At 38.8% G+C, this 23,922-nt stretch overlaps 1 protein-coding gene across 3 annotated transcripts in view; it reads left to right on the forward strand.

Annotated features, from left to right (window-relative positions):
* EXOC4 (exocyst complex component 4) overlaps window positions 1-23,922 on the forward strand; it is a 730,059-nt gene that overhangs the window by 212,579 nt on the left and 493,558 nt on the right. The window contains exon 10 of one of the 3 annotated variants that reach the window (XM_059171893.1): window positions 2,385-2,759. The exons of 1 other annotated variant lie outside the window; for it this stretch is intronic. In XM_059171893.1, the coding sequence (XP_059027876.1) occupies window positions 2,385-2,392 (8 nt within the window). In that variant the 3' untranslated portion in view covers window positions 2,393-2,759. Of the gene's footprint in view, window positions 1-578; window positions 2,208-2,384; window positions 2,760-23,922 lie in introns of those variants that run through there. One more of the 3 variants, XM_059171892.1, reaches the window with a different exon arrangement.

Below are 23,922 nucleotides of genomic sequence, written 5' to 3' on the forward strand. Positions count from 1 at the left end.
TAGTAGTTTTAATGAACATTTAGCTTGAATATGGCTTCTCAGATTTAACGTGGGTTTCTTTGGGGGAATAAGGTAACTGATGAAGGCTATCTCATGAGCATTTTTTTTCTTTTTTTTAAATTCTTGAGTTGGAAGATTTACTTCTTTTTTCTTTTTTTTTTTTTTTTAAGACTTTATTTCGTTATTTGACAGACAGAGATCATAAGTAGGTGGCGGCGGGGGGTAGCAGACTCGCCACTGAGCAGAGAGGCCGATGAGGGGCTCGATCGCAGGACCCTGAGATCATGACCTGAGCCGAAGACAGAGGCTTTAACCCACTGAGCCACCCAGGCGCCCCTCTCATGAGCATATTTTAAAAAAAGACCTCAAAATACTGCTACTAATGACCAAAATAAGCTCTTAGTTTACTCGGTCCCACTGTGCCATGGTTTTCTCATTTGACTATGCAATTAAAACTCTGGAGAAAACACAATAGCTGTAATTGATTTAAATTAAAATGGTGCTTTAAAAAATTCAACCTTGTGGAATTGGGAGAACTGCACCCACTTCTTTATCTCCTGTTTTCTTGGTCCCTCTAGTCTCGCTGATCCTCTGAGCTGGCTCCTCTCAAGGTCACCAGCGATCTCCATCTTGGCGGATTCAGTGTTTGCTTCCCTGTGTTCATCTCGCTTGATCTTCTGGCCAGCCATGTTCCTTTTTTCCTCCACATGTTGGAGTGTCTCAAGGTTTGGTGCTGGGACCTTACCTGTGCTCACTCTCTAGACAACCCCCGATATCTCAGCCCAGATTGAGGTTTGCTTAGTGCCTAGGTGCAGTCCACTTCCAGATTGGGCCTCCTGCCCAAACTGGTTATTGTTTCCTGACCTCTTCTAGCATCCTGCCCACTCCCTAACACCATCCTATCATTCTTTCTCACATTTTTAAAGAATTTTCCTCATAATACTTCATTTCTATATATCTTTCTCACTTAGTAAGTTTCTGCACTTGCCTCTGAAGTCTTACTCATTAGTGCATTCCAGTGCCTGGGGCAATGCTTGACTTGAATTCAGCACTCAAAACGTATAGGAGAGAGGGGGCTCGGTCCTCAGTATCCCCTTGTTTGGAGGCACAGGCCTACTTACATGAGAAAGCCTAGTGGGAGGCTTAATGAACAGAGTAGGAGTCCTGTGATTTTTCTCCTTCATTCATTTTTAAGATAATAAAACTCACGAATGAGTGAATAGAGCACAGTAATTGTCAATGATCCAAGTAGAAATGTTTTGCTTACAGTTTCTTTTCTGTCTTGGGGCTACTTAGTACTTGTGTTTGTACTCAATAATATTACCTTTAGAGTGCTATTTTTATTCCCATTAGTCTAATGAGTGGCATTTCTGTAGCCCTGACATTAAAATATTCTGTAAAGCTCCAACCACTTGAGAATTGACTTCTCTAAGAGGATTTGCTTTACATGGTAAATATGGAAGCACTGGCATCAGGGAAAACTGGGCTCTTATACTGACTGACCTGAATTTTCTGAGTTTTCTCTCTAATGGGTTGTTGGTGACTGGGGTTGTGAATACCTAAGGATATCATATGTAATTAATCTGTTTAGAGGTACCTCACCTTAAGGTAGGGAGATATTTGAAATACATTAGCCATGAGCTGATTATCCTTTTTTACAAAAGGATTTATAATAGAAGTCTCTCAAATAGCAAGCTTTTCTATAATGGAGCATTTAAAGCAAGATTCCATTTATGCACACATTTTCAGGGACATTTTGGCTGAAGTGAGGTACAGCAATTTTATACTCATCCCGCACATTTGTTCCACAGCCTTAAACATAAGAAGCACTTGTAAAGCTTTATATCTTGAAATACGATTAGAAAATTCTTTGTAGTCTTAAATTTTGCGTAATGACTTTGTTAATAACTATGTAGCAATATGCGGGGGACATGAAAAAATACATTTTTTCTTCTTAAAATTGCATATAATTATTTCAAGATAACCTTAATCTTTCATAGTTATCTCTCTGTTTTAGGTTCTAACATAATAAAAATTGATTCCCCTTCCTTTTATATATTTATGTTCTTGCTTTTTAAAAAGACTGATCTTAACTTCCTCCTATGTAAGATTTGTCTTATAATGAAACTGTAATAGAATTTTTATAAATGCTAATTTCTTTATATGTTCCCAAGAAGTAGTAAGTAATAAATATGTTTTCCTCAGGTCATGAATAGACTAATGCATTATTTAAAATCATTTAGGAAATAAAAGTATTTTTATGCTGAGATTGTTTCTGACTCTATCACCTCTTTGCCATAATCGTTGCAATGTAGATATTCATTTTATTTAAAAATGTTCTCTGTTTCTGGGTTTAATTTATGACATGGGTTTGTTTTTTGAAGAATTCTAGTTCATACAAATTCCTGTTGGACGAGCCATTGGTATCCGAGCCGTGTGGAGGAGCCTGGAGGTCATGGGATGGACAGTGGGTCCTGAGAGTGCAAAACAGCTGTCACGAAGCCTTAGTAAAGCCTTTGACCCTCACTCTTGAGAAATGATCTTTGGTCATCGTGCAGAACTAGTTGGTGACCTATAAGCTTATTTTTAAGAATCCTTTGTTCTACGTACTCATTCACCCATGCAGATGTGGGAAAAGAGTGAATACTGTTAAATGAGATAAGTATTTGAGATTAAAGTGATACATAGGAATTTCTCTTTATATAGTACTGGAGTTAAAAGTTTTTTTTTTAAAATAAAAAATGTGAAAAAATGACAAATTTCTAACTTGTTTCAGGAAAATTTAAAAGTTAGCTTCTCTCATATTTTTAATCATTTGGCTCATTAACTTTTTAATTAATGTAAAATAACAGCTTTGCTCATTTTCTTAGATTTTCGTTAAGATTGTAAGAAATTATATTTTTGCCAAATTTAGTAATTTATATGATGTAGCTAATTTTGACTTGAGCTATTTTAGAGAACAGAGAAGACCAAAAACATTCATGGTGTATAGTGGGGAAACTAAGTTTTAGACTAAATGAGAACACCGAAGAACAACTTGATCATTGTCCCAATAAGACACAATTCGTAAGATAGTTTTATGTTTTCAGAATGAAGCATGAGTCCTTTCAGGAATATTAATAGTTAGAGATGCTTATCTGAAGTGATTTGTTATCAGAATTCAGAAGAAACTGACGTCTGCATGCATGTAGTATGAGGTCTAGGCAAGAAAATAATAGATTTTAATGGTAGCAGGTGCCTTGGAGCTCATAATCTGGTACATTTTTTTAAAGATTTTATTTATTTAAGAGAGAGAGAGAACGAGGCAGGGGAAGGGCAGAAGGAGAAGGAGAAGCCGACTCCCCGCTGAGCAGGGAGCCAGACTGGGGGCTCGATCCCAGGACCCTGAGATCATGACCCGAGCTGAAGGCACAGGCTTAACCAACCGAGCCATGCAGATGCCCCTAATCTAGTGCTTTTCAAATTCGTTATTTTAGTCCTAGAACCTGTTTTCTGTATGTTTTATTTCAGTGTTGAATGTAGAAAGCAGACTGAGGGGGAGGTGGTTTGACTAAATGGGGTCTGGGACTCCAGAGCCTCCCCACCCAGACTCCCCTCCGTCTGCTCCTCTCTTCCGCGGAGCACCCGAGGCACCATTGCGAAACTAAAGACTCCCAGAATCAGCATGCTATACAAGCAAAACTGATAAAAAGACAGATGACATTACAGATTTGTAGAGATGGGACAGGTGCGTCAGTGATGGGTGGTCAGACAATTGATTAACCATAAACAAACCAAAAAGTTGAATTTGAAACTCATCAGTTAGGAAAATAAATTTTGTGTGCGTGGAGAACTGAAATGTGGAAAACAAAACCGACTGACCCTTGAGTTCCTAGTAGCATTGTTTGAATAACAAAAGCCTGAAAATAACTCAAATACCATAGACAGGAGAATGGATTTATCAGTCTCGGCCTAGCCGGACAGTAGAATACTACGTAGCAATGAAAATGAATGAACTGTACTGTATATTAAGTTGGTTTAATCTCAAAAGCAATCACAAAAGACTATAGATATAGTCGAATCCCATCTGTACGAAGGTCAGAAGCAGTCAGGACTGAACAATATCGTGAGGCGTCTATCCTTGTGTGATGACAACGTGAGGAAGGTAAGGGAGGGAGCACAAACATAAAACTCAGGGAAAGGGCCACCTCTGGAAAGGGTCGAAGAGGGTATAATTAGAGAGGAGCATAGGCTTCAAGGATCATAGTACTGTTCTATTTCTTAAGCTAAGTGATGGAGATGCTGTTGGATTTTTTTAAACTTACTTAGTGTCCTGTACATTCAGATATCACACATTTCATAAAAAGTACAATTACAATAATTGGTACAAGGCCTCTTAAGTCTCCAGAGACACAACCACCTGTAGTGTAATGTTCCTGTAGGAAAGTCTTCAGGAAATTTGGAGTGTTCTGGGAGAGCTAGGTTGGTTCATGGCTGCCCCGGGCTGCAATGTCAGGTCCCTGCCACAGCCATGATTGCTACTGAACTTCAGCTGTCCCTCAGATAGTTCATGAGAAGACAGCTCCAGGAGCAGGAGCGAGTGCTCCCTGCCAACTTCCCCAGCCTCATCTAACCCGTCAGAACCCGGTTTCAGGTGACGTCAGCAGCTAGTCTGCTTTTGTGTCCTGCGTTTTCTAGACTTTCTATTTATTTATCACATAATGTACAGATTTATTACCTATATTTGTCCTGGGCAGGGCCTTTAGGATACAGTCATGAGCAGAATCAAGTTTTGCCTTGGAAGGTCAAAAGAGCAGAAAGGGACCATGACCATATCTCAGAGACTGGCACTTGTCCCCCAGCATTTGTTCTGTCTCTCCTTCACATGAAGAGAGCCCTGATTTTTAGCCATACACATGGCCACCCCAAATAGAAACATCTCTAAGCCTTCTGTGCAGCTAGCCATGAACATGTAATTTAATTCTAGCCAATAGAATGTACATGAAAGTGGTGTGTATAACTATAACTGGGTCTCATATTTACAGGGAAGGAAGAGGCTGTCCCTTTATTCACAGCCCAGCGTGCATGAACGCGTTCTGAAGCACGCTGTGAAGGAACTGTGGTGGCGAGCGCCATCTTAGGCCATGCGGATGAGGTGGTAGAGCAGTGAGATAGAAGCAGCTTGAGTTAGAGACTATGCAGCGTCAGGCTTCTGATAACCAGAGTCATTGCACCATCCCAGACTTCTCCATGAGACAGGAATAAACGGTCCTGTTTAAGTCTGTGGCATTTTGGTTCTCTGCTACTTGCAGCCCTGCTTATATCCGGATTAATTTTTTTTTAAAAGATTTTATTTATTTATTTGTTAGAGAGAGAGAGAGGGGAACAGCAGGCAGAGGGAGAAGCAGGCTCCCTGCCGAGCAAGGAGCCTGATGTGGGACTCTATCTCAGAGCCCTGCAATCATGACCTGAGCCAAAGGCAGGTGCTTAATGGCTGAGCCACCCACATGTCCCTATTCTGATTGAGTCAACGTGCAGACATGTGATCACAGCACTGTGTTAGGCATTATGATGGAATTATGTAGATCTTTAACAGATCTGTATACAATGCTGGGAAGGCTGGGAGGCTTTCATAAGTATTTAAATTTCAAGCTGCTTATAAAAGAAGAAGAGAAGCTTGGCAGATAAAAAAGGGATGGGCATTTCAGGCAATGGACATGGCAGGAATAAAAGTATGGAAGTGTGAGAATATAGGCTTTTCTCGTTCCATAACATGAGTTAGAAGGATATAACTCTCTCTCATAAAACATATGAGAGAGAGAGAGAGAAAAAAAAAAAAAAAACACTGAGGTGGGGGGACAGGGGGAGAGGAGAAAAAGTCTCAAGCAGACTCTGCACTGAGCATGGATCCTGACACGGGGCTCGATCCCATCACCTGGAGATCATGACCTGAGCCAAAACCAAAAGTCAGACACTCAACTGCGCCCACCCAGGCGTCCCTAACTTTTTCTATTAAGGAAATCAGTTTATGTATACAGACTGCTACTGATTATCATTTATAAGGGGGCACCAAAGCTGTTGAGGATGGCTTGGGCCATTGTCCATGGTAGCAAGAGATTAAGAATTGATAGAACCAATGGTGTCTTGGTGATGGTAAGAAAGTAAAAATCTTGTTACACCTGAGTACAAGCTAAATGTGATCACCTACTAGATTTTCTGAGAGGTGTTCCAATGGTAAGGCTATGCCCCTTTATTAAAATTGTTGGAGGAAACACAGCTGTTTTAAATGCAACTATTGTAGCGTCTTAGGCTGTGCAAGGTAGATTTGGCTGGAGATACTGGCAAGGGTGGGATCGTGAAGGACCAGCCCAATCTATTTCCAGAGTACCTTGCCTGGCTTGGCCTGCAAATGGCAGCTTGGTTGTGTATGGAGATTGACGAGTTCTGTGTGCTCACATCTGATTTCCAGCTTGCAAGTGTGTGGATGAAAATATACATCAAGTTACTTTTGGCTTCACCACAATTTTAAACTCAAAAAGCCCATATTACAGTAATATATGAGAGTATGTATGAATGCTACATGAATATTGTAATAGTCATAATATAGGATGTTCATTCCTAGAATTGTGATGACATCTACTGAATTGCAGCCAGTTCATTTGCATATTCATGCCCACTTAGCTCAAATAAGTCCCTGTTTGTTTGCACATTAACGTCTGATTTCAGCACCAGTTAACTAATTTACATATCCCTGTTCAGTTGGTTAGTGATGTTCATATGTGGAATGTTGGTGCAGCTGTTTGTGCTTTGAGGAGCTTGGGGAGCACAGTGGTTTAGTGGAAGGAGTACCTATTACTCATCCTGCTTTTACTAGGCAAGTCACGTTAACTTTCTGAGCCCTAGACTGCTCCGCCGTGTAATGAAGTTAGTAACACTTACCCTGCCTGTTTCCTAGGGTTGTTGTGTCAATTGCCAAATCGGAGGTGACAACATATAGTCAGCATTTCTAGGCTACCTGTATTCCAGGGATGTTCCCAGAATATCCGCATGTAGGAAGGTTCTAGGTGTCATCAAAGACAAGACTTGCAAGCAGACACAGTTTTAATGAATGTTCTAAGTACTTTGGGGAGCATGGAGGAGAAAACCCTGAGCGTTGCCAGAGGGAGTCTTAGAAGATGTCACAAAGGAGGAATCTTTATACTGCAGTTGGAAAGGTGAGTTAACCAGACTGCCCGGGGGAGTGGCATGTACCTCAAGTAGGGAGAAGATGGAGACAACACCTGATGTGTGAGAGCTTCATGGGATAGTAGGTATTTGGAGGTTGAAGCAGAGAATGTTGGGAAAGATAAGGCTTAGAGAAGGGAGACCGGTGGGCAGGTCTCAGAGGACCTGGCATAACAGCGAGAGGACATGGATTTTGTCCTCTGGGTGATGAGTAGAGTGAGGTAAGTTGTGGTGTTATTTCAGGTGAGAGCTTATAAGATCATGCCAGCTTTTTAAGAGGTAACAGTGGGGTGTGGGGGGGAGTAGATCCAAAAGCCAATTTTGAGGAAGAATCACGTAGACATGATGACTCCTTCTGTGTGGAGTTTGAACAAAGGTAAGCATTTTGGCCGATTCCCAGTTTTCCAATCTGGTGACTTGGGTAGGTAATGATTTTATTTAAGATAGGAAATGCAAGAAGAGGGTAGTTTTTATGGAGTATTAAGGGTGAAGATATCTTTTTTCCCCTTACATATATTTTCGTATTTCTCTCTTAATTGCACTTTAATCTATCCAGCCTAATCTAACCACATCTAATCTAACCGACTCTGTTAACGACTCCCTCATATTTAAGGCATTCAGCAGTGTCTGATTACCCAGCACCATTGCCCTTCCGAAGTCTGATGTTGGAGCTAGGGTTTTCTTCCTTCCCTCCTCCTCCTTTTAAATTGCAGATAGCATCTTCTCCTTTTTAGGCTTTGGTTGGTGTATTAATCTGAGTGCTCTTCTTAAACTCTCTGAAGAATATGAATTCTTTATTTTTTATTCCTAGATGGACCTGTATTTTTATTACTAAAATCAAGCTACCATTCGTCTTTCTTAACATTTTGCTTTGTGATTTTTGTGTCAAGTCGCTTAACTGGTTTTCTCAGTTAATAGAGAGAAATTAAATGATTTCTGTGACTCTCAGTCCATCTAAAACCCGAGGTTCTTGAGTCTCAGCATTTGGTCCGTTCCTAAAGGTAGGAGTCTGAGGACTAGTTAGAGGTTCAGAGCATGGTCTCTGCAGTCAGTCTTACTGCCTGGGTGAGTTTGGACAGACAACTCCTTTGTCAGTTTCTCTTTCTATAAACTGAATATACTTCTGTCATATGATTTATGTCGTAGGGCCACCGTGAGGATGAAATGTGTTAACATATATAAAGGGTTGAGAACTATGCCTGGCACGAATTAAATGCTGATTAAATGCTAACTATTGCTAATTTATCTGGGGTCTGCCTCCCCTGCCCCAGCACCTGGCATCACACTTTTAAAATTAATGAATAGATATGTTAATGGTCAAATACATTCCGGTAAAATCTCCTAGAATGGTCCTCAGAAGCTCCTTTTTTCCCCATTCTCTTTTTTGCCAAAAGGTCGTCTAGAGTGTAGAAAACCTGTGCTTACATCAGTGATCATTGCAATCGTGTCATGTTAAGTGGCGTCCACTGCAGTGGTCTGGGTGGGCAGCACTTAGCGACTCTTCAGTGACCTGTTCATACCATTTAACCCCGCCCCAGAGGTAAATACTCATGGCAATAATGAAAATGGCCATTTCTCTTCAAAATCATTTTGATATTCAGTGCCACTAACTGCATTTTACTCTGTAAATAATTGAGGATGATTAGTAGATGGCGAAATAGGAAGTTAAAATGGAAAGGTCATTTCTTCTATGAACTAACTACTTTCCATCTGATCGTTGGGTGACATTTTACAAACACTGTTGTCTTGCCTGCCTGCCCCTTAGCTTCATTGTGAAGTCACTTCCTGGTTAAACAGGAAGTTGTTTTTTGTAAAAACAAAAAACGCAATTTACTAACCATTTTTTTTTTTAAGATTTTATTTATTTACTTGACACAGAGAGACAAATCCCAAGTAGGCAGAGAGGCAGGCAGAGGGAGAGGCAGAAGTAGGCTCCCTGCTGAGCAGCGAGCCCAATGTGGGGCTCGATCCCAGGACCCTGAGACCATGACCTGAGCTGAAGGCAGCGGCTTAACCCACTGAGCCACCCAGGCGCCCCTACTAACCATTCTTCACCTAAAAAAAAAAATAGTGGCTTTCTCATGCCACTTCCTAGTCAATAAAAAATCCTAGAGCTATCAGAGATCTCAGATGAGTATCATAAAGGGAAATGATCTTTCGAAAACAACATACATTCTTAAAACCAATAAAAGGTATGTGACTGAAACTAGTTAAGAAAAGATAGCGGCTAATCCAAAAGGGACATTTTTTGGCTTGGCTTGGAAGGTGGGCAGTTAACCGTTCATGGCCGTCATTCCCCATAGCGTGGTTGTGGGAGGACGACGGAGAAGCGAGGCTGCTGCTGGGACCCACCACTCATCTAGGAGTATCTTCCTTTCTAGATTCTGTGACTTACTGGGAATCCGTAATCCTGACTCTTCTTGAACACCTTATTGAGTCATTTAAAAAGCATTTCTCAAGAGAAGGTCTTGTGCCATAAGAATTCTTTAGCATCTAAATTGAGCGGTTGTCTCTGATCATTTCTAAACTGTTTACTCTGATGAGCTCAATAGATGGAGTTTCCTCAATACAGAATTTGGACTTATTTCCCAAGAAATTGAAATCCTTTGTTCCCGAAATTGTAGTATGGTTCTCTTTATACCTTCACTTCTAGGACATTTTTGGGTAAATATAATGCCAAGAGGGAACAATTAGCTCAGTTTTAGATGGCGTTTGCTGAGATTTTAGCCAAAATTGTTTGTTGACACTTTGATAGCTGTCTCAGTTATTTTTAGAATATGTGTCATGTAAGCAGATTACCTCTAGCGTGTGAACTTTAGTTCCCCATGAACTGAATCATTTCTGCTTTTCCTTTTTTCTGCCTTCTTTTCTTATTCTCACAATTTTATTATTTCTCTTTTTATTGAAGTAGAATATACCTACAATAAAGTGTATCACGTACACTTACCTTAGGTATAGAGCTAAATTTTTGCATATAGATATACCCATGTAACTAGCCCCTAGAAGGCTTTCTCATGCCACTTCCTAGTCAATACCAGCCCCTCGGCGTAACCTGTCTTCTGATTCATAATGTAATCACTTAGCTTTGCTTATTCCTTACATCCATGTAGTTAGAATCTTACAACATCTTGTGTCTCTAGCTGCTTTTGCTCAACATGTTGTCTGTGACATTCTTTCATGTTACTCTATGTATCAGTTTATTTTTCTTGCTGTATATTTTATTGTATGATTATAGGACAGTTTATTCATTCTCTTGTTAATAGATATTTATCATTTCTACTTCGGGGCTATGACAAATTTGCTATATAAACCATTTTGTACATAAACACTGATTTCTTGTAGGGTTATACCTAGGAGAGGAATTGCTGGCTCTTATGAAATAGTTACATGTTTAGCTTTAGAAGATATCAATAGGCATTTTGCAATTATAGAAATGAATGAGAAATTGCTTGGGAATTTCAGTTGTTCTGCATTGTCACTAAAATGTGGTTTAATCAGCCTCTTAAGTTTTTGCCATGCTGATGATGTGTAGTCTACCTTACGGTTCTCTCTCTTCTTTTTTAAGATGTATTTTAGAGAGACATGAGTAGGAGGTGGAGAGGGAGAGAGAATCTCAAACAGACCCTGCGTTGAGCACAGAACTTAAAACGGGGATCAATCTCACAACCCTGAGATCACGACCTAAGCCAAAACCAAGAGATAGATGCTTAACTGACTGCACCACCCAGGCGCCTCTGTTATTTTCGTTTTTAAAAAGGATTTCTGAGGGCGCCTGGGTGGCTCAGTGGGTTAAGCCGCTGCCTTCAGCTCAGGTCATGATCTCAGAGTCCTGGGATCGAGTCCCACATCGGGCTCTCTGCTCAGCAGGGAGCCTGCTTCCCTCTCTCTCTCTCTGCCAGCCTCTCTACCTACCTGTGATCTCTCTCTGTCAAATAAATAAATAAAATCTTTAAAAAAAAAAAAAAAATAAAAAGGATTTCTGAGCTCTCCCTAATTGTGCCACTTTTTTTTCCTACCCTGGATCTGGCAGGAGTTTCTGGATACGATTATTTAGTGCATAGTCTGTATCCCAATTCACTGATTTATAGTACAGCTTCTTACAGAGAAATGACCTTGTGTTCTTCTTAGGAAGGCCTGATTATGTATATGTATTTTTACCCAGGATTCTCAGGTGGTCTTTCTTGCAAGAAATCATTTATTAATTTTTTAGAACTTTTTTTTTAAATTGTGTTATGTTAGTCACCATAAAATACATCATTAGTTTTTGATGCAGTGTCCCAGGATTCTTTGTTTGCATATAACACCCAGAGCTCCATGCAGTACGTTGCTCTCCTTCTTACCACCAGGCTCACTCATTCTCCCACCCCCCTCCCCTCTAAAGCCCTCAGTCTGTTTCTCGGAGTCCACAGTCTCGTGGTCTGTCTCCCCCTCCAATTCCCTCCCTTCACTTTTCCTTTCCTTCTTCTAATGTCCTCCACGTTATTCCTTATGCTCCACAAGTAAGCGAAACCATAACTGACTCTCTCTGCTTGACTTACCTCACTCAGCATAATCTCCTCCAGTCCCGTCCATGTTGATACAAAAGTTGGGTATTCATCATTCCCCTTCTCCCCACCAGCCCAGAACCCACTCTTCTTTCAGCGCATTTGATTTCATTAAATAACATTTCAGCTTACCAGTTGCTAAACCTGGAAGTCATCCTTCTCTTCCGTAAGCAGTTAATCGATTCCCAGATCCTGCTGATACTGTCTCCTAACCCATCTACTGTTACAAACCTATCACCTCTTTATTTTTTTAAAAGTGACTCCCCTCCACCCAGGTTCTAATTGCCATCACCTCTTGGTTGGTCCTGCCTCTCCCTTGACTCCTTTCAAATCATTCATTATATTGGGAACCAGAGTGACTTTAAAATATTCAGTGATTAAAAAAATATATATATCTCTTAGTACTAAGTTCCATGTCCTTAATACAACTAACAGTGTTCTGCCTGTTCGGGCACCAACTGCACAAGGCCCCTTGGTGGCCTACTTTCCGACCACAGCCACGCTGGGCTTCTGAGGAAATGCATCCCCATTCAGGCCTCGGGGCCTCCTTATATGCTGCTCCCTATATCTGGAATTGGCTCACCCCATCTTCCCTTTCTCCTTGATATCTAGTTGTCAACTTTAATGTAGTTCTCTGCCTTGTATGATTTTTAAATGATGCTTATTAAATACTTACCATGTGTCAATCAGTAGTCTAAAACTTTTAACATGGAGTGTCTTCTTTTAATCTCTCAACTCTTACTTCCTTCAGGAAAGTTGTTTTGTTTTGTTTTTTTAAATCCCTCCTTACCCTGCCTGATTGGGTTAGCATCTTCATTTGTAGCACATGGCATGCTTATAATTACTCCGTACTTTCTTATTGTTTGTGTAAAATTGTTTGTTCAGTATTTATCCTAAGTTTTAAGCTGACGGGCGCCATGTCATTTGAGGTAACCGTACATCTCAATTTCCTCATACAGTGTCTGGCATCTGTAGTCAGCACTCAATAAATATTCATGCTTTTTACAAATGAAAAGAAATTCAGTATTACACATTAACCAAACAGTGAACTAGATAGAAGTTGAGGTCTTTTCAAGCGTAGAACTTTTCCCAATATATTAGTAATACTTGAGGGAAACATGAGTATATCACAGATTAAATTAGGAAGGAAGTTAAGGGAAACTAATATTTGAGAGAAGAGAGTGAAGTTACTGAGGTGTCATTTTTTTGCAGTACATGATTACTGCTTGACTTTCAGAATCATTTTGTGAAGGAGACCTTATTTTCTAATTCTTTACGGCTAAGAAAACCATGTCTCATAGTGGTTAAGTGACTTGATCAAAGTCACACAACTGGTAAACGGTAGAGGTGAACAATTGATATCATGGAGTTTATTATATACAGTTTGCAAAATAACTTGGATTTTGAAATAGCTTGTGCATTTTTCTCTTTTATTGTGATAATTTACATACAGTAGGCCACATTCACTTAAAATGAACAATTCGTTGAGTTTTGATCGATGTGTTTGTTTACCTGTCATGATTCCAAGCATTTTCATCACTCAAGAGTTTCCTTGTGCCCTTTTGCAGACCATTCTCTCTCTATTCCCAGCCTCAGGTGACTACCAACGTGATTTGTCCCAATAGGTTAGCTTGCAATTTCTAAATTTTATATAAATAGACTCATATCGTATACAGTTTTGTGACTGGCTTCTTTGAGAACATAATGATTTTGACATTTATCCATGTTACTGCATCTATCAGTAATTTGTTCCTCTTTTATTGCTGAGTAGTACTCTGTTGTATGGGTGTACCACAGGAGAGATAGGATATACCACAACGTTTACCTTCTAGCTGTTGATGTGTTTGTGTTGTGTCCAGGTTTTGGTTATTGAGAATAATGCTGCTATAAGCATTTGTGTATAAGTCTTGGTGTGGCACATAAATTTTCAATTCTCTTGGGAATACTGAGGAGTGGAATTGTGCGTCCTGTGGTAGGAATATGCTTAACTTTTTAAGAAACTGCCAGATTTTTAAAGTGAGAGTATCATTTTAAATTTCCACCAGCAGTATATGCCAACACTTGGTATTGTCAGTTTTTCTAATTTCAGACATTCTAGTGGGTATACAGTGGTACTCATCATGGCTTGTGAATTTTTTAATGTAATCTTATTGATGGTAGAAGGCTATACACCTGTGGGTTTGTGCATTCTGTATCCAAGTCAGAATCTACCTCAAGTCCTTTTTCTCTTGTTGTAATAATTAGTCCAGGCCTGTTACTCTGTCATTCTTTTAGTGTAACTTTTTTTTATACCTACTTTCATGAATTTAGAGAAAGGAGACATAACTGTTTCACAGGTCAACTGGGAGAGCCACATTTATATTCATTTATATGTTAAAAGTAGTGTTTGTTAAATACACTGATCATTGTGCATCTGTATTGCTCTAGCATCTTCTGAAAGTTTGTACAATATTATTAAACAGGTAGTGAGTGAATTGTAAATAAGTCCTGCTCTGAGGCTAAAAATTCCCAATTGTTGCCTTATTAGTAATCATAGGATTAATGCAAAGTGCTGCTAATTAAGACTTGCTTTTTTTCTTTGAGTGCCGCCATGGCAGCAAATAGTATCTTATACTGACAAGCTGTAAATTAAAATTTGCAGAATGCAAGACCCAGTCTAGGGAAAATGAAGTTATGTATAGGTGACTTGTTCCATTTGAATTAATCAAAGGGCTGCTGGTGTAGACCAGCTGTGTTCTCTGATGACAAAAACGAATCTTGACATTTTGGATAATGAAAATCCAGTTCAGCACCTCTTGGAGATATGTATGATAATATATTGTCAGTCAGAAGCAGAGGGAAGGAGGGAAGCAAAAACCCTGTCTTATTAAAATAGACAGTGTGACAAGTGGACGTGGTTGGATCTCCAGCTTCTAGGGGGAAAAATGCCAAGGGAAGCCTCTTTTTAAAAAAATGAGAGGAATAGCTGTTTTACGGAAGGCGAGTGAAAGATCTGACTTCTGATGCATGGCCTCTGTGACAGTTGACTTTGTTCATGATTCCTAGTTTCATGGTTTATTTTACTGGGGTGCAGGGTGAGGCGTGAAAAGCCCAGAAAGGGACTCACTTTCTTTTAGTTTGACAGTATTAATGCAATCATCTAGTTCATACCTTGTAAGCCCACTTATTATTTCCTCTGCGTGTGTTTTTTCTAGTTTAGCGGATTAGCTGCACTGTCTCTTCAAAGGCTATCCAATCAAGGAGGGGTTATTAAAACCAGGGCGATTTATGACTGAGAATTAATTAGAGAAGCATTTTCATGCAAAACATCCAATTTTTTGATTAGCAATGGAGCAGGGCTGCAATTAACACTCTAGGAAGCTTAAATTTCCAGCTTTTTGATTCTCAGGAAATGAGATTATCAAACCAGGGTCAGACACTTGACAGCAAAGCAGGGGTGGGGGAGTGTGAAATTTATATGTAAAAAAAGAAAAAAAAATTGTCTTTTGGTTTTAATTCTGAGATTGCCATTAAGGCAATGGGAAATTCAGAGAAGTGGAAGAATAAGAAATCTGAAAATGCAAGAACCTGAAATGCCCAATTCTTCAGTGGCCTATTTGCTATGCAAAGTACCTGTTTTAAATGTTTGACTGGAATAGGTTTTACAAGCGCAGTGATATTTTTTGTTCCTGCATTCTTACTTATTCTTCAGTTTTTCTCTAATAAATTTCGTTTACTTAGTCAGTTGCTGAACAAATTTTTAAAGTGTTTATATGCTTTGGAGAGAAGCCAACCTTTTCTTCCATTAGAAAAGGAACCATTTTTTCTAAATGGTGGTTTGCTATTTCGGGAGTCTGTTTATTTTGTGTCTTTATTGTTTTTTTTTTTTTTAATTATTTTAAATCAATTGAGACATGATCTAGGAAGCAAATTATCTCAAGACATAGATTACCACTTAATGATAAGTGACCTTTGTCAAGCGTAGGTGCCCGAGATAAGAAGAAATGTAACCCCAGGCCTCTGGTAGAGCGGTGTATCCTGTCATCAGCCTAATTGGTGCTCCCCAAGGAAATACAACATAATGAAAATTCATTTGTTCTGGAAAATATTTTTACTCCCTCTTTTCTTAATTTAGACATCTAATTTCAATTGAGAACTGGAGGAGCACTGTATCTTTTGCGTTAGCGCCGTCTGCCAGGGTGAGACTCTTACCTTTTTCTTCTTTGCACATTAGAGTCTTAAGATTTTTAAGTAAAGGGACCTTGTTAATACTTCTGCATCATCCAGCGTTTTCTTCACTGGCCTGTTTTTTTGCTCTCACAATGGTGCTCTGTGCATCTGAGGCTGTCAGTATACACATTTTTGGACTGCCTGCTTTTTGACATCAGGGAAATTGTTCATATCCGTACTGAGATGGAACACGGGTGATGAGCCCTACCTAGGCCTGAGATGGTGGTGGGGTTCGGGATCTGGCTTTTCTCATGCTCTTCCTGTGTGGATCTTCTTTATTTATATATTGGAGCTTTTGTTAGAAACTTGGGGGTTATTTTAAAAAACAGATTTATAAGCAGTTTTTGGACTATGCTAACCATGAATGGAAGAGACCATATGGTGACTACATAGTCAGTGATTTCTGTCATTGCATTTTTCTCCCTAAAGCATCTCTGATTTAGGGAACAAGATTCATTGATCTAGTCCATCATTCTTGCAACTCCACTATGGATTCTCAGCTTTGTCAGTCTTGCTTAATCTCCCTTCCTTTGTTGGTGAAGAGTATCTATCACCGGCTGGATGAAAATTGGCTGCAGTTTAATCTTGGGGAAAAGAGGAGGAAAAACCGCCGATCAGGGTCTGAAGAGTTGAGCTTGTCACATTTGCAGCCTTCAGCCTCAAATGCTGGTCTTCATGTTTGTAGATGTTGATGATGATGTGCTCTTTTTGGTATCTAATAAGTATTTGCTGAAAGAATTTACAGGGTTATGTTTATAGGTGTTTTCTTTGTTGGCAGATGTTTCTGCATTTCCAGGTCCACACAGGGGGAACCTAAGCAGAGGACTGAAGGATTCATAACTGTATGTGCATGTATGATGGGGTCAGGGGTGGTGTGTGACCGGCTTTCAGGGAGTCTGCCTCCAGCATTGTCTGCAGATATGTAGCAGAAGGCGGAAGAAGGTGCCTAGTTTTCGTAATAGCAAATAATAGCAATAATAATAATGATGCTATTATTAGGGATAGTTATATGCTTATATTAGTAATAGTAAATTTACTGTTATAATAGTAGTAGTAAAATGCTGTTATTACATGTAAACACACATATATAAATTCAGAAGTACATATATAAATACTGTTCCTAACTGCAAAAGCAATGTTACTACCTATAGAAGAAAACGATAAAACAACTCCAATAAAAGCACGGGAAATAAGTGTGGACATACCTATATTCAAGTATTTATTTCAGTATCAAAGAGAAATAATTGAATTTATCAAAATTGGAAAACTTAATCAAGAGAGGCATTCTAATTAAATATGAATCTTTCTAAGGAAAGCAAGGTTTATTGTTTAGTGGAGTAGAAAACCAAGCATATTCTATGGCTTTTTTTTCTCTCCCTCCTTTAATGTTAGTTTTTAAAAAACTACAGTTTGATATAGTTCAATTCATCAAATAATTAATTAAGGAACTTGATTTGCTTTAAGAGGCTCACAATTGTTAATAACCTTATTCCAATCTGAAATTCCCAGTGGTGGGGGGAGCGTGTCAGCTGTTCTAGCTGTTCTGTTGGCAACATTTCTGCTTTGTTTGCTTTGCTCTGTGCTCAGTTTATATCATGGTGGATGATGGACTTGGGTGTAGGCTATTGAAAAATCTTTGCGGGTGATGTTTGGAAAAGATAGCTTTTACTTTTAAGTATAACATAGTCAATCTTTGATAGTGGTTGACTCCTGTGTTTATATGATTATACCTTCCTGTATAGATACAGATTTTTAACTATTAAGTATACGGGTAAATATTTCATTCTTATTTAAAAAAAATTTTTCATTCTTATTGAAATTTGTACTGGGAAAATTACATTGTTATTGAATGCCTGAAACCCTCTATTCCTTAATCCTATTTTTCATTAAAATACTCGATTTGATAAGGATGTCTTATTCTAGCAGAAATAGAATGGATGGGGTGCCTGGGTGGCTCAGTGGGTTAAAGCCTCTGCCTTTGGCTCAGGTCATGATCCCAGGGTCCTGGGATCGAGCCCCATGTCGGGCTCTCTGCTCAGCAAGGAGCCTGCTTCTCTCTCTCTCTCTGCCTGCCTCTCTGCCTACTTGTGATCTCTGTCTGTCAAATAAATAAATAAAAATCTTTAAAAAAAAAAAAAAAGAAATAGTATGGAAACAAAGAAGGCTATTTTTTTTCTTTTAAGGATCCTGATCAATGTAATTTAAGAAATCCAATATTTATGAGCTGATGGGCAGTGTAGGCCAGTGAAATGAAAGGTTGACATCTTGGGGTTCCAAGCAATGAACTAGGAGAGATTCAGGTCAGGAGTTGAAGTAATGTGAGTCATCTATGTGGTAGGTAGAAACCCTGGGGTCATTGAGCTTTTCAAGTCAGGATAAATTCAAAGAAAGGCTCAAGACTTCCTTGTTTGACCACCTCACTCCTCGTGGAACTTGAAGAGTAAATTCAGTAAGTTAGGGAGAGGGCAGACGAATGGATAGTGAAGGTTTATAAGTGTAAAAATCTTCACCCATCAACTTTTTAAAGACCAGTAACCATAATCAATTCCCAGTAACCATAATCAAATGTTGGCTTTTGATAACTATACCTTTGTGGACACAATGTATCTAAAGTATATCCAAAGATATTAAAGCTGTCTTTTCCAAACATCACCGGCAAAGACTTTTTTAATGGTTTAGTAGTTAGCTCTTGACTACAGGTTCCTGAGTTAGAACTGTAGGACGTCTGCAGCCATTGCGCTCATAATGGTCAGCGAAAAACAATGTTTGACTAACTAATAGCATCTCATCCTTAATGGAAATAACTTGTCTGATGAGATGAAATAAAATAGAGCCGTGAACTTTCTTTTTTTAAACACTGTGGATTTCTCTCCATCTCTTATATGAACCTTCTTTGAGGCCCAGGTGAGCGCAAGACCTCCCAGGTTCTTGACAGGACCCTACACTTCCTCAGATTATTCTAAGCATGAAGTACTGTTGCACATCACATCAATGTTTTCAGATTTCTTTCTAATTGCTTGATAGTATGATAACAAAAGCTTGATAGTATAAGAACAAAAAGCTTGCTGTTCTATAGCTGGTTTCTCTTAAATAATATAAAAAATGTTGTGAATGATTAGTGGCTTGGATGACTTCCTAAATTTCTCTCTGGGAGTCTTAAATTACTATGATTTTGGTGGCTGTGTTCAACTTTATTGCCATTAACCACTGCTGAGGTCTCCTGCTTACTCACTGTGCAGTCATTGCCCTAAGAGGCATTTAGTACAGGATGAATGAACAATCCCTTCTTTGTGTGTTCAGTGAATGTACAGATACTTTCAAATGGTGGTCCTCAACTAGAGTTTCTTTAAAATGGGAGACATGCTGAAGAAATATTTTCAAAAAGACTCTTTTTTCCATAGCAGGTGGCTTATTTGGTAGTTGTGTTATGTTTGGCAGTAGGCTGACAGGTTGTCTTAGAATATTTAAGTGGCTAGGAAGATACATTTCTTAATATTGACATATGATTGATTTAAGTTAAAGGTCAAACTCCATGGCTGTGGTGTAAAATCCAAATGTGCTTTGATATATGTGACTAAAATTTGGATGGACTTCAGTGATACTAAATGCCTCAAAAACATTATATTCTCCTGCGGGACCAGGAAGTGTCTTCTGCGTTCATGTAGTCTCGTGGCTTGAAAACTGAGCTTATCCTCTAGTATATACACAGGCCCAAAAAGGTTGAATGGGCCGGTCAAGAAGCCTGGTTCTCTCCTGAAAGCTTCAGCCAGGGAGGCTGAAGTTCATTGTTTTGTTTGATATTTTGGGACTTAGATAAGATTTTTTTAAATTAAAGTAGAGTTGATGCACATTGTTACATTAGTTTCAAGTGTGCAGCTTAGTGATTGGACAGCTCTATATGTCACGCCGTGATCACTGTAAGTAAGTGTGTAAGATTCTTTTCTTTCAAGTGTTCCTCTGTATACTTCTTTGTTTTTTGAATTTTATACATGAAATTATTGTTCATGTTTGAATTTTTTTTAAAGTTAAGTAAAATCTTCAAACTTCTCATTCTTTTTTGTTTCTCTGCCCAGACTATCCATTGTAAGAAATCTGGTATGCCTCCTTCCAGTTCCCGCTCTCTGCACTGATACATGTATTACATGATTTCCCAGATATACATTTTCCAAATGTCGCTCTTTCAGAAATGTTGCCCTGAACACTTTCATGAACATTTGTGAATATCCCTTAAAATAGGTATCTAGAAGAAGAATTCTTGGTTAAGAGGATAAGCCTGTTCAAAACTGGAATATGAAAACTTGAATTTGAATAGATTATCAAATTACATTTCAAAAAATGTTTACCATTTTACATTCTCTCCAAAAGTCTATGAAAGCATCCATTTCTTGATTTTCTTGACACCACTGGACATTATCCATTTTTTAAGAACTTTGAGTGCAGGGGCGTCCGGGTGGCTCAGTTGGTAAAGCCTCCAGCTTGAGTTTCGGCTCAGGTCATGACCTCAGGGTCATGAAATGGAGCCCCATGTGGGGCTTCATGTTGGTTGTGGAGCCTGCTTAAGATTCCCTCACCCCCTCCCTTTGCTCTTCCTCCCCCATGACCACTCATGCGCATGTGTGTTCTTGCTCTCTGTCTCTCTCAAAAAAAAGAAAAAAAGAACAAAATTTGAGTACATACCTGAATTAGGCACTTTACCATCTTTTCTACATTTATTTGACCCTAGTTTTTCCTTTTTTTTTTTTTTTTTAAGATTTTCTTTATTTATTTGACAGAGAGAGAGATCACAAGTAGACAGACAGGCAGAGAGAGAGGGGGAAGCAGGCTCCTGCTAAGCAAAGAGCCCCATACAGGGCTCGATCCAAAGACCCTGAGATCATGACCTGAGCCGAAGGCAGAGGCTTTAACCCACTGAGCCACCCAGGTGCCCCAACCCTGTAGTTTTTTCATTGAATTAGAGTCTAATACCATTTAATCATTTACCCCTTTGCTGTTTTCTATTGGGTTGTTTGTCTCTTTTTGCTAGATATTCTTTGTATGTTTTTGATGTAAATGTATTATGCTTTTTTTTTTCCTCTCTAGTCTGACCCTTAGATTTAATGTGGTGGGGCTGGGGGAAAATAATATTTTTCTAAAAATAATTTTAAAGCCATTAAACTAGCAATGTTTTTGGTGGTATGATTTCTTTCAGATAGATGGATAGATGTTTTAAAAAGATTCTTAAGTAGACATTGCAGTTTCCCTTGGGAAATCTCCTCTAGTGTCTCACAGTTCATACAAATTTTGTTTCCCAACTTAAAGAAAAATTAAGGAAAAATTAACATCCTTAGTAAGTCCAAAGAGCAGTTCAGCTTCCTTAGTAGTCTGTTTCCACTTTTAATCTTTTGAGGAACCTGCATATTGTTTTCCACCGTGGCTGTACCACTGTCTTCATTCCTGCTGGCAGTGTACTAGGATTTCTTCTTCTCCACATGCTCGCTGCCACTTGTTATATTTCTTGTTTTTCATTTTAGCCATTGTGGCAGGTGTAAGGCAATGTCTCATTGTGTGTGTGTGTGGTTTTTTTTTTTTTAAAGATTTTATTCATTTATTTGACAGAGAGAAATCACAAGTAGGCAGAGGGGCAGGTAGAGAAAAAGGGGGAAGCAGGCTCCCTGCTGAGCAGAGAGTCTGATGTGGGGCTGGATCCGAGGACCCTGGGATCATGCCCTGAGCAGAAGGCAGAGGCTTAACCCACTGAGCCACCCAGGCGCCCTCTCATTGTGGTTTTGATTTGCATTTCCCCGATGATAAGGGATATTGAGCATCTTTTCATGTGTCACTAGGCCATCTGTATGTCTTCTTCGGAGCAACGTCTTTTCAGGTTCCCTGCCTGTTTTTCAATCTGATTGTTTACTTTCTTTGGTGTTGAGTTGTATAAGTTCTTTATATATTTTGGGTATTAACTCCTTATTGGATATATCATTTACAAATAACTTTTTCCCATTTGATAGGTTGCCTTTTTGTCTTGTTGACCATTTTCTTCACTGTGCAGAAGCTTTTTATTTAGTAGTCCCAATAGTTTATTTACCTTAGAAAGATATTGCTATAGGCAATAATTATGAAATTATGACCTCTGTTATTTTTTAGGATTTTTACAGTTTCACATTTTACGTTTAGGTCTTTAATTCATTTTGATTTTATTTTTGTGTATGGCATAACAAAGTGGTCTAGTTTCATTCTTTTTGTATGTAGCTGTCCAGTTTTCCCAACACCATTTATTGAAGAGATGGTCTTTTACCCATTATATATTCTTGCTTTTGGTAATGAAGTAGCAGAAAGAGAAATTAAGAAACAATTTCATTTACAGTTGTACCAAAAAGAATAAAATACCTAGAAGTAAACTTAACCAAGGAGGTGAAAGACCTGTAATCTGAAAGCAACAAAACATTAAAAATTGAAGAGGACACAATGAAATTCCATGTTTGTGGATTAGGAGAATTAATATTGTTAAAATGCCCATACTACCCAAAGCAATCTGCAGATTCAGTGCGATTCCTATTGAAATACCAATAACATTCTTTATAGAACTAGAACAAATAATCCGAAAATTTGTATGGAATCATAAAAGTCCCTGAATATAGCCAAAGTGAACTTGAGAAAGAAGAGAAAGGCCGGAGGCAGGACAACCAGATTTCAAGATATACTAGCAAGCTGCACTAATCAAAACAGTGTGGTAGTGGCACATACACAGATGCATAGATCATGGAACCAAGTAGAGAGCCTATAACTTAAAGTATACTTAATATGGTCAATTAATCTTTCTTAGCAGTCTAAAAAATTTTCCTATCAACATAAAATTTCAAAATTTTATTGTCTTTTAATTAATGTTTTAAAGCTTTAGATACTAAGTAGAAACTTGACTCTAATTTTTCTTCTGAAAATTAGTCTCTTTTATAGACTGTGATCATCTTAGTACATCTTCTGGATAGATTGTGAACAGGCATCCTCTGTAATTTTTAGAAAGGAGGAGCAGGTGTTCAGTAACCGGCTGTAGGTTGCACCTCTGTAGGCCCAGAAGTGAGCATCTCAGTCTGTTGAGATATGCTGTCAAGATAAAACACATTTGCCATGCAAATAGGACATAGTTACCTTGTCTAGCAATACATGATCCAACATGTGGTATTTCTGTATAAAGCACAGTGGTCATTTTTATGTTCTATTCCTCAAGACCTCCATGAAGAACTACCTCCTGGCTGAGGACCATCGCTGAGTATGGCTGGAAAAATTGTGGTATGAGTAGTTGACTTTTTTTTTATCACCAGCAGCTAGTGGTGAGGTATAAATTATAAACTAGGACATTGTAAGTCCCCTTTTCTTATGATCAAAAATCAACAAATATACAGTTATGTTAATCTATGGCCATAAAGGCACTTGGCTTAATGTATAATGACCTTTCTTACTTGTCCTAGAAAATCTTATTGGTGAGAGATGGGAAATATGATGTCTGTATCCCGAAACATTGTTTTCCAGTTTTAGAGCATGTGAGATTATTTGGAGGGTATTGTTAAACACAGCCTGGACTCCACTTCGTGAGTTTCAGATTTAGGAGGTCAGGGTGGGCTCCAAGTATTTGCATTTCTTTTTTTTTTTTTTTTTTTTTCAAGTATTTGCATTTCTGACATGTGTTTACATGGTGCTTGATTCTGCTAGCCCAGGGAACACGTTCTGAGAACCACTACTCTAAAACCCTTGCCATAAAATGAAGAATGGTGATGCTAGCTAGTCAGGGTAGACCTGTTGTCTCTGACCAGCTGCATCTATTACCTCTTACACACCATAGCACTTAGGAATTCTCTTCTTTCCCCTGGAGATCAAACCTAATAGAATTATGGATGTGCATTAAGAGATCATCATCAACCTTATACCTTTTCCCCTGGGCCTAGAGCAATTTGAAAAGACACATTCCTATCAAATGACATAAAATGTG

This window comes from Mustela lutreola, chromosome 4, assembly GCF_030435805.1.
Source record: "Mustela lutreola isolate mMusLut2 chromosome 4, mMusLut2.pri, whole genome shotgun sequence".
Taxonomy (NCBI): Eukaryota; Metazoa; Chordata; class Mammalia; order Carnivora; family Mustelidae; genus Mustela; species Mustela lutreola.